The 10,524-nt window shown below is 33.6% G+C and overlaps 1 protein-coding gene across 1 annotated transcript in view; it reads left to right on the top strand.

Moving 5' to 3' along the window:
* The window catches only part of LOC149798913 (transcriptional coactivator YAP1-like), a 74,421-nt gene extending 64,234 nt beyond the window's left edge, over positions 1-10,187 (top strand). Inside the window, exon 7 of the mRNA XM_089958106.1 lies at positions 3,563-10,187. Coding sequence (XP_089814232.1) covers positions 3,563-3,655 — 93 coding nt within the window. The 3' untranslated portion in view covers positions 3,656-10,187. The remainder of the gene's footprint in view (positions 1-3,562) is intronic.
* The last annotated feature ends 337 nt before the right edge of the window (positions 10,188-10,524 follow it).

Raw genomic sequence — 10,524 nt, forward strand, 5'->3', positions numbered from 1 at the left:
TATGTGAATGCATGCATTGTGCAAACTTTGTGAATGAAAATGTACTTTGCACAGTATATAATTTTTATTCTGCCATTAAAGTGATTGTCGTGACCTAAGTCGGAAGAAATATTTGTACACTTGTCATTTCATTCGTCAGGTTTCAGGTAGGTAGGCAGATGTTTGCACATCTGAGTCTTTGGCTTGACATGAATGATTGTTAACTAAATTTGATTGGCACTTTGTGCCCTGAAACAAGCATTATATTATCAATGAGACATTGCATCAAGAAAGTTTTACAAATGTTTGTTTAAAATATGGGCTGCCTAGAAAACCAAGAATGGCTTTTTCCTAGGTGTAGTTCATCTAAGATGACAAATTTCATTTAGCAAATATTGGCTTATGATAGTGTTGACAATTTCTTTTTAAATTATGAAGTATATCTGATTACTGGAGCTGAGAAGGTGTTAATCGAGATACCTTAGTGATTTTGAATCCGAAAATGGTGTTAATATGAACCTGATATACATGCTGGATGAACGAAAGCAGACGGCATGCCGTTCAACTCCTCCCCACAGCAGTATTTGGAAATCAAATGCAGAAAGGCAGAATGACATGCATAATTTGAAACACAGAAAATTGAAATGCAGAGTGCAATTTTCATTTCTTTTCTCAAACAGTTTTGCCCTGCATTATCTTGTGCAGCAACGCTATATAGCCCTATTAGGGTTAAGATTAATCAAATAAATAAGAATCTGAAAATGATATTAGAAAGTAAATATATTTATTTGATTGAAAAACCTCTGTCTGAAGAAGCAGACTATGGTATTGATGAACCTAAAACTCTACCCACTTATTATCATGGTAATGGGGAGTCCTCCCCACAAATTAGAGAAATAAAATCCTGGCAGCCACTACAGACTAAACTTAAGTCCCTAATCAGCTGCCTTTCTATGTCATTTACAAAATTCAAAGTGTCATGATTGCAATATTTACCATCCATTTTCATGAAATTTTCAGCATATGCTAAACAGTTAACATGAATTCACATGAGGTGAGGTATTTGTCAGATTATGTGTGATAATCTCTGCTCTTGTAATGGCTCAATATAGGATTATCCTGGTGGATTACTCTGAAATCTGATTTCAGAACAAATGATGTCAGTATGTTGATTTATCTCGGAAGGGATGAGCATGTTTTCAATTAAGTCGCCTAATATTAGGATCCACATAACTTGGTATTAGTAAATCATTGGTTTAAAGAAGAGAGTATGATTTTTAATGAATCAAATTAGTATCATGTAGGCTTGACAAGCAGGAAATGAGCCGTACCCGAAGCAATAAAATTTGGGGTTTACTAAATTGAGCATATGGTAAATACAATTTATTAAAATAGATAAGAAGATGCAGCTTGATATTTCAGTAGGAAAGTATTGAGTGTGTGTGTGTGATTTGGATTTTTAACATAGCCTTAACAATTTTTCAGTCATATCGCTACAATGTCTGCAATGTGACAGTTTATAGTGATATCTAGCACTGGGGCATCATGCCGCAGACATGTAGCATGATGTCCCACCCAGTCACATTTTCCTGACACCAGGCTGACCAGTCCTAACACTAACCTCTTAATGCTGAGCGCCAAGTGAGGAAGCTATTAGTACCATTTTTGTAAGTCTTTGGTATGACTCGGCCGGGGATCGAACCCATGACCTCCTGGATCCGAGGCAGATGCTCTAACCACTAGACCACCAGAGCGGTCAGAAAGTATTGAAAATTATTTTCTAAACCGGAGTTGATCTGATTTTATTTGATCGACATGGGTTTGAGTCTTGGGCTTGGCCAATGTGAGTATGTCAGAAAGCTACCTGTAGCTTCTTGTGGGTCAGTGGTACTTAGTAAGGTTTCCCAGGTTCTTCACCAGTTATTACAGTCCACCATGAGTGGCCTCCCTTGCACTAAGAATGGTGTTAAACTCAAAACAACAACAACATATCTCTGTTGATGGATGTGGTGATCGGGTCTTAAATTGGAAATATTTTATTATAGGGCAGATGTTTCTTAATGGGGGAAGAATGTAATTGTAAATGTAATTTTGCAGTGATAGTGATATCACCATTGTTGTAATATTAATTTTCTTCTTACTGATGTACTTCCAGCATATCAAAAACAAGACATTTCTTCAGAATATGGTCATGTTACCAAATTAAAACAAAATAAAAAAAAAAAAAAAAAAAAAAAAACTACATGTTTCAGATATGTTTAATGTAAATTTTCTAATTTACTCATTCAGAACTTGAGAAGTTACAGAGTTGATATATCCATGAACTCCGTTTAAAGACTGAACTAGAGGCCTAAAAGAAGGATTTGCTTGGCTGTGTAATTTTCTGTGGCAGTGAACAGACCTCTGAATGGAAACTGGTCAATCATTTGTCTGATTGCTTTCATAGCAAGGTCTAACCTCATACCTGTACAGGTTTAATTACTCAGTTTTGCAGTCATGTCTCTAAATACTGTAAGATAAGCATCTTTATTCCATTTACTGCCACACACTTGTACATTGAATTCTACGGGCAAGTATGCCTTTGTATAATCTGGGGTGCAGGGAGTGTAGGATGAACCTCTGGTGGTTATGAAACATTCTGTTATTTTAATACCACTGGAGAGATTTTTTTTAACCTGCACACTGTGTAACTCTTCCTGTTCAGGAGAATGCCATTTAAGATTCCCATCTGATGGATGGCATATAGTTTAGCATTATATCTGATAGTGATGCTAATGGAGGTGCTTGGCTTCTTGCCGCCACTGGCATTTTTAATCAGAGAGATTTGCCACATTGACTTAGTTGATGAGCAGTAGTACATAACTTGAGAAGTCTTCAATACTACTGCTTGGAAGTGGGGGGCGGAGGGGGCTGGTCTATCATTGAGAAACTGACCCAAGATTTGACATTATAGCAATTTATAGACGTTTTACTGAGGGACACAATTTTGAATTGAGTACATAGTCAAGTGGAGTTTTACATGATGTGTGGCAATCAGTTGCTTATTGCTGTTATGTTTAATCTTGAGGAAGTTTTACAGAGACATGTATGATGCACAATCTCCCAGAGCTGTGTATAATATTGCAGAGATGGTTGAGTGTTATTATCTTAGAACCATTCATCATTGTGGGTAATAGTATTAAGCTGTGTGCACTGTCTTCCAGACTTGTGCATGGCTGAACACAGATGTGTATCATCATATAGAGGGTATAAGAGGTGTGTGTGTATTTTCCTGGAGTTGTGTATGGTCTTCCAGACTTGTGTATGGTTGTACAGAATCTTGACACAAGCATATATAATCGTACAGAGGAATGTATGATCTTACAGAGGTATGTATGGTTGCACAGATGTGTGTATAATGATAAAGATGTGTGTATAATGATAAAGATGTGTGTATAATGGTAGAGATGTGTGTATAATGATAAAGATGTGTGTATAATGGTAAAGATGTGTATAATCTTACAGTATGGGATGACAGTCGAGTGTATGTAACATTATCATTGTATATGTTAATAATTTTAAGTCCTTTTTTCTTTTGCCTCAGGAGGATATTAGCAATGAACTCTTGAATGATGTTGAAAATGTCCTCAGCTCCAACAAGATGGACAATATGGACAACTTGTTGACATGGTTATGAAGAAAATGCCATAATCCACTTGCTTCAAGAGACTACTGGAATTTCCAAGACATTGTTGCAATAGCAACATTATGAAGACAACATTTTTCATCAAAGTGTATAGGAAGTGACTACCTCCCAAAGAAAATAAGAACCTGCTGAATTAGAGTAATAAGGAAGTTATTGTCAGCTATGTGTTTTAAGTTATTAGCCTTGAACTTGTGAAAATAATTATCAGGCTGTTGAATCTTTTGTAAATAACATATCTAGGGAAGTTGTTATGAATGTATAAATAATGTAACTGAATGTACATTATCTTCCCAAAGAAAATTATGTTTCCATCAAAATAATGGAATTTTGCAGAAGTACTTTCTGTCATTGAAATATTTCATATTTGATGTTTTCATACTAAGAAAAGAGGATTTTTGCCTGAGTTTTTCAAGCAAGGCTTGAGAAAAGGAGGGTCATTTTCTATAGACTTGACCAGTTGGTTTCTTTCATCCATGTTGCTGTTATAGTAAACTGTAATATATGTGATTAATTGTGTGTTTTTGAAGATTGAACATGTCTATTTTTCCTTAATTGTTTTATACTGAAATATCAGGGAAATGTTAAAATAGATAAAAATAAGATTATATTTTGTACTAGATATTAAAAACATGAAAAATGAAATAAAAATATATAACGTTTTTATATTATCACTGCATGAAAAAGAAACATTATCATATTTTGAGCTCCATGAGTTTTAATCATATTCATTGAAGTATGTAGGGAGAAGTATTTCACTGAATATAATCTGTGAACATTTAGGTTGCCTTCCTCTGCATTTAGATGACACTCATCTAATTGTGTCATTGTTCAATATACTATATTATAAAACAAAAACTTGCTGAAAAGGAATTACCATCAGTCTGTCAGGTAGGCTGAACTTAGAACCCCTGAATCCAACATAAACATTTTTCTGTAGTGTGGATGCTGTACCCAGATCATCCATTTGAGATGGATCTATAACTTGAAGCTTTACGGGAAGGTTGATATTGATCTATTTATTGGATTATTATGTACAGACTTAGATCACAAGTAATAACATTATATCAATAGCCAAGAGCAGCCATCTTTTTGTATTGGATCACAAGTGATAACATATCAATAGCCATGAGCAGCCAGCTAGTGGCTGTATTGACTTGGAACACAAGTATATCAATAGCCATGAGCAGCCAGCTAGTGGCTGTATTGACTTGGAACACAAGTATATCAATAGCCATGAGCAGCCAGCTAGTGGCTGTATTGACTTGGAACACAAGTATATCAATAGCCATGAGCAGCCAGCTAGTGGTTGTATTGACTTGGATCATAAGTATATCAATTGCCATGAGCAGCCAGCTAGTGGTTGTATTGACTTGGAACACAAGTATATCAAAAGCCATGAGCAGCCAGCTAGTGGTTGTACTGATAAGCAATTAGGTATGATGCACTGTTTTGGATGATTGACGGTAAAGACTAATTCAGTTAGGAATCAAGCTATATGTTGATAGTATAATTAGATTTTCATCATCCTGTTTTCCAGTAATGCCAGTTTAGATTTGTGAATCCACCACCTCATTGTATCTGATATTAAAATGTATAAAATTGTTAACAGGACTGGATTGATAATGATGTTGATGCGGTCTCAAAGTCCAGACCGAAGTATGAAATGTTCTTTTGCTTTCTATGGACACTTCTTTGCTTTCTATGGACACCTGTTTGCTTGCATTAATGTTGCAAATTGCATTGTCACATTCTGGAACCTATATAGAAGACAAGCAGTTAAGGTTAATTAGGGTAAATCATTTGTAAACAGATTAAGCAAAACTTGACTGACCAAGAATCAGTCAAGTGGATGTTAATGAATGAACCTGATTCACAATTTTGATATATAATGCAATTAACCAATTTGAGAAGAATCCATATATGTTTGTAACAATTTGGGGGAAAAAATTATGTTTGAAAAATGAAGTTATTTTTTTTCTGTAATCAGTCCACAGCCTTTGTTATTTAGAGTAGTTTTATGTGACTTGATTAATACTTTGTTTACGTCAGCAGATCTGATTCAGACCTATGTACAGTAGAGTATGTAAACACAACGTAAATACAGTTCTGGTGAGTGTTCCACAAATCATAAGCTGGAGAACTTTGTGTAATGAATTTGTTTTTCAAATTTACATTGAGACTGTTCCTTAATTGTTACTACTAGTTAGCTTATATGTTCAAGCGAGTCATCATTTTGTGCTTCACGACTACTACAGTGGCAACTCGCCTATAATTAAAAGGGGAAGTAACTCTTTCAGGGAGGCCAAAAAGGTTGACATGATTGCAGAATCCAGATCATTTTGGATAATTTTTATGACAGTGTAATACACTGTGTCAGACATATTGTAGACTGTAGTTGTTTAATTTCATTAATAAAGATGTTGTTTCTATGGAAGTTTTGAAAATGTTTACTTCTTGTTTAAACTTTGGATTATATGGACATAAATTGCATATTAATTAGAGATGATATAAATATACCTGTACACTTTATATTATAGTTATCTTGGAGCTAAATGTAATTTGTGTTGAGAAATATAGGTTTATGAATACTTATGTTAATCACCTACACACTGGGATACTAGTATTTTCGGCATTTTCATAAAGATGTCATGTCACATACTCCTTAAATATGCATTGTCCTATATGTCTGTATTTTAACTAAGACCCTTCTATGCAGCCAAGATTTTTGTACATAGGACTGATTCGACTAAGACCCATCTATGCAGCCAAGACTTTTGTACATAGGACTGATTTGCTGAACTCTGTGCCACTGGTCAAAATTTCATGATCGCATAACCATATGCAATAAGCTTGTACATTTCCCTGGATAGTCTAATTTTTCTTCACACACTAGCAGTCTGTGTAATGAATTCTGTTCATACCAAAGTACACAGATATAGAAATTAATCTCGATTTGTAAGGTCACTTATAGTAATCACATATACTTAATATTTTGTATGATTTATTTGCCACGTGAGGAGAGGATATAGTTTTCACCTTTTAGTTTTTGTACCTCTTCCCCTCTCTTTGTATATTTATAGTCCCTAATTGACTATCTTTCACTTGTGGAAGAGTATTTCGCTTAGCTAGATTTTTAAGGAATGAAGTTACATATATTTGCATTTCATAAGTAGTTCTCACTTACACTTATCCAAGCATTATATTTTATTTTGTTCTTTTCTTGCTCTTATATTGTTGCAACTTTTACTGTCACGCAGCTTTTTCTGTCATTGTAGCATCTCCACCTGATACCTGGGGAGGGAAGAAGAAATAGTTTGGTTTTTTTAAAATATTTTTCCAGGGAAAATAAGTTATAAAACCAATATGTTTGAAAATCTGAAATCAATTTTAGAGTAAAAACGAAATCTGTTGTAATGTTTTTCTTTTGCGGGTATGATTTTTAATGGTGTTTGCAAAATGGTACATAGTTATTGCTACTCAAATTTATGTTTCCTAGCAACCATAAAATCGGTGAGAAATTCAGTATATATTCATTCAAATCTTGCATATACTTTGGTTTTTCTTGTCAGATTATCCCAGTGGCTAATATGTTTGAAATATTTTATATTTGGAAATAATATTTGTAGAATGAAAATCCCCATGGTAGCAGATTTAATTTTGAACTAGTAATTTAGTGTGCATTTTGATACAGTTTTTGTAACTTTTTACAAGAAAATAAGGTCACTGCAGAATTTGGTGTTAATAAACAATTAGGTACCTGTGTGAATGTTTGTTGTGATGTCACTTTTGTGATAAAGATTGCTGTGTTCAGTTCCTTTCCCCAGTGCCCCTTCATTTTCATGTAGTACTCTACTTAAACCGTTTATACATTAACCTTCAACTTTGGAATAATACTTTAGTTTATATGTATAATCAAATTGTATGACAGTTTTTAGTATAGTGTTCATTAGATGGGCTTAAGTGTGTAGCCCAGCATATCATGTATTATACACGTATCTTAGATGGTTATTTTTCATCTTAAAACTTAGTCCAGATTCAGACTTGGCTGGATGGATTTTATGAAACTAATAGTATGCTGATTTGTTTGAAAAAAGATATTTTTGCAGATAGCTAGCTACAGTTATTCCATGTTGAAGGTAAATGTATCACATTAGTTAGGATTGCACTGGTATTTAAATGTGGGATGATTTTTGTTTTTAAAGTATTTTTTTAAATCTCCGATAGTCATGCATCATTCCATATAAAATTTTCAATGGTTACCCCTCAACAAACAAAATTAGAAGGGTATAATCCTGTTAGAAGTGGTTACTCCTCATGACAAACTTTCAGTGGAGGGGTATTATTGTGCAATTGGTAGTATGTCACACATGAGTCCTCGGCACACAATCCATGGAAAGAAACTGGCATTGGAAGAAGAATCGATAGAGAAAATCTAGGTGACAGTCTCGGCAGTATAAAGACTTGTTTTCAGCAACGATGAGACTAATAGAAAGAATTTCCCTTGAACAGAAATAGCAAGTGCTTTTTGAAATTCTTAGGAATTTCTTTTGCAAAGCAAATGCCATAGAATTTGTCATACTAAACGCAGTATACAGGTGATACCTATCAACACTATTTAAAACATGAAAACCAGAGCAGGAATTTTGTTTTCTTCAAACAAATAACCATGCAGCCTTCAAAATAAGCTTTCTCATGTTGACAATTTAATCCTATCATCGTTAAAGGAAATATGGCAGTATACATTCCAATGTCCATGGACTTAGTTATCATTTTGGGTGATAGTGAAAAACTTTTGCAGTTTTTTTTTTAAATCTCATTTACAAGGAGGTCAGTATTGTGGTTGATCAGTTGCCTTTTTGATTTCTATTAATTCTAGTAACCCTGTGAATGTGATACTTATGATAATTTTCAAATGAAATAGATGAAGGGATCTAATTATTAGTTTGCTCCCTTACATGCAAAAAGTTCAGTCCTGTTAATATACATTAATATGCCACTGGTTTTTCTTATGCTGTGTTTCATTTTCAGTTTTGTCAGTACCAGAGAATGATAATAGTATATCTGATTATAACTTTAGTTAACAGTGTATTGAAGTTTGCCAGAGTTTGACATTAGTATATATACCTTGTACATATTACACATTCATAAAGAATACTGATGTAGATTGTAGTTGAAATTGTATTTAGAAGACTCCTTTTATAGGAAAACTTGCCACTTTTCAGGTGTTACCTGGAACAAATGTTTACCATTTTTGGGCACCAGTTTTAAGTGCTGTAGATACTTTTCACCAAAAGTAATAGCTTATAATACAAGAACATTTACTCGGGCAGGCTGATTGTAATCCTAACAATATTGTTTGATCTTAGAACACATCTTTTTTTGGTCTTGTATTTTCAAGTAATATTTATGAAATGAACATCTGTACAAGTTCTCATTTCCACTAGTCATCCCCGAGTGAGGATGATTTAAAGTAGTCAATACAGCTAAATAACACAAAGTGCCCATTAGAAGTGCTACAGATCACGTGATTCATCTTCTTTTGAAAATATAACACCAATCCAGGAGTAGGAGGGCCAGTAAATTCAGACTGCTGATGTACCATATTTGCTTGTATCTAACATGAACCAAACTTGGATAGTGTAAATCCAGATCTATTCTAATAATGCATATTTCACTAACAGATCAAGGTCTGTGTTTTCTAATGATTTTCCTCAGACAGCATTGACCCTGATCTGTTTGTGTAATATACAACTACATATTTTGATCTGTTACATTTGTAGTTGGATGTATGTTATATTCAGGTAAAGGGACACTGTCTTTTACAGATTGGATTTTATTATTTTGTAGGGGGGAAGCAGTACAAATCTCATGAGTTATTTATACAAACAGAGTGTAAAAAGGAATGTGCACATTGTATCACATTTGATGAAATTATTAGATCATTAATAATAGTTCTTTGAATGGACAGTTCAGTCATTTATGGATATTTTGTACATGAATTGTTTGCTGTTATATCTGCAGAAATAAGTTACAATTTAATGCAAATATGAAAAACCTGGATTACCAGTAATGGAGTCCCACATATTGTCATTGACTTTGAGAAATTTGAATAAAGAAAATGATGTGATTTAGAAGATTTTGATGCATTTTAGATAATATTGCATAACATCAACTGATGATTATGAAAATTATTTGAAGATGACTGGAATTTTAGATGTTAATACTATACACAAAGAAATGAACATAATGTGATTTCATATTGCAAGTTTGATATAATTGTATCGCATATATATTTCTTCATCAGTACAAATATATATCAAGTGAAATTTTTTAAAGATCAGTTATATTTCAAATGGACTGTATTTTAGAATGATGTAATGTTCAGACCTAGGATCTCATTATGTTTGTCACTTATCATAGATTTTACAGGAAAAGAATTTTTTCTTCATTTAATGGTTGAGACCCCATGATGGGGAAGAATGTAAATATTAAAAAAAAAAAATTAAAAAAAATTGCAAATACACTACTTGTTACTTTTTCATTATGCTCAATAGTCATTGAATTTGTATTGGAACAATTATCTTTATATCTGCATGCCAGCTTCAGTGTAAGTGGTGGTGTTGTACACTTTCTGCTCTATTGGTGATAGACTGGTGACTGTTAGAAAACTTATTGATACTCTCACTGTACTACTGGGAGGATTTGAACGAAATTTCACAAACACATCTGTCCAAAGAGCTAGTTGGTTGTAAATGAAAATGGTGCCAATTTGACATGTATGGCCACCATGGTAGTCATATTGATAATTGCTACTCTTTCTGATTGAATGGTCATGTCAACAACATGGTTTGATATCAAAA

The sequence above is a fragment of the Sinohyriopsis cumingii genome, chromosome 5 (assembly GCF_028554795.1).
Source record: "Sinohyriopsis cumingii isolate HCF-2022 chromosome 5, ASM2855479v2, whole genome shotgun sequence".
Lineage (NCBI taxonomy): Eukaryota > Metazoa > Mollusca > Bivalvia > Unionida > Unionidae > Sinohyriopsis > Sinohyriopsis cumingii.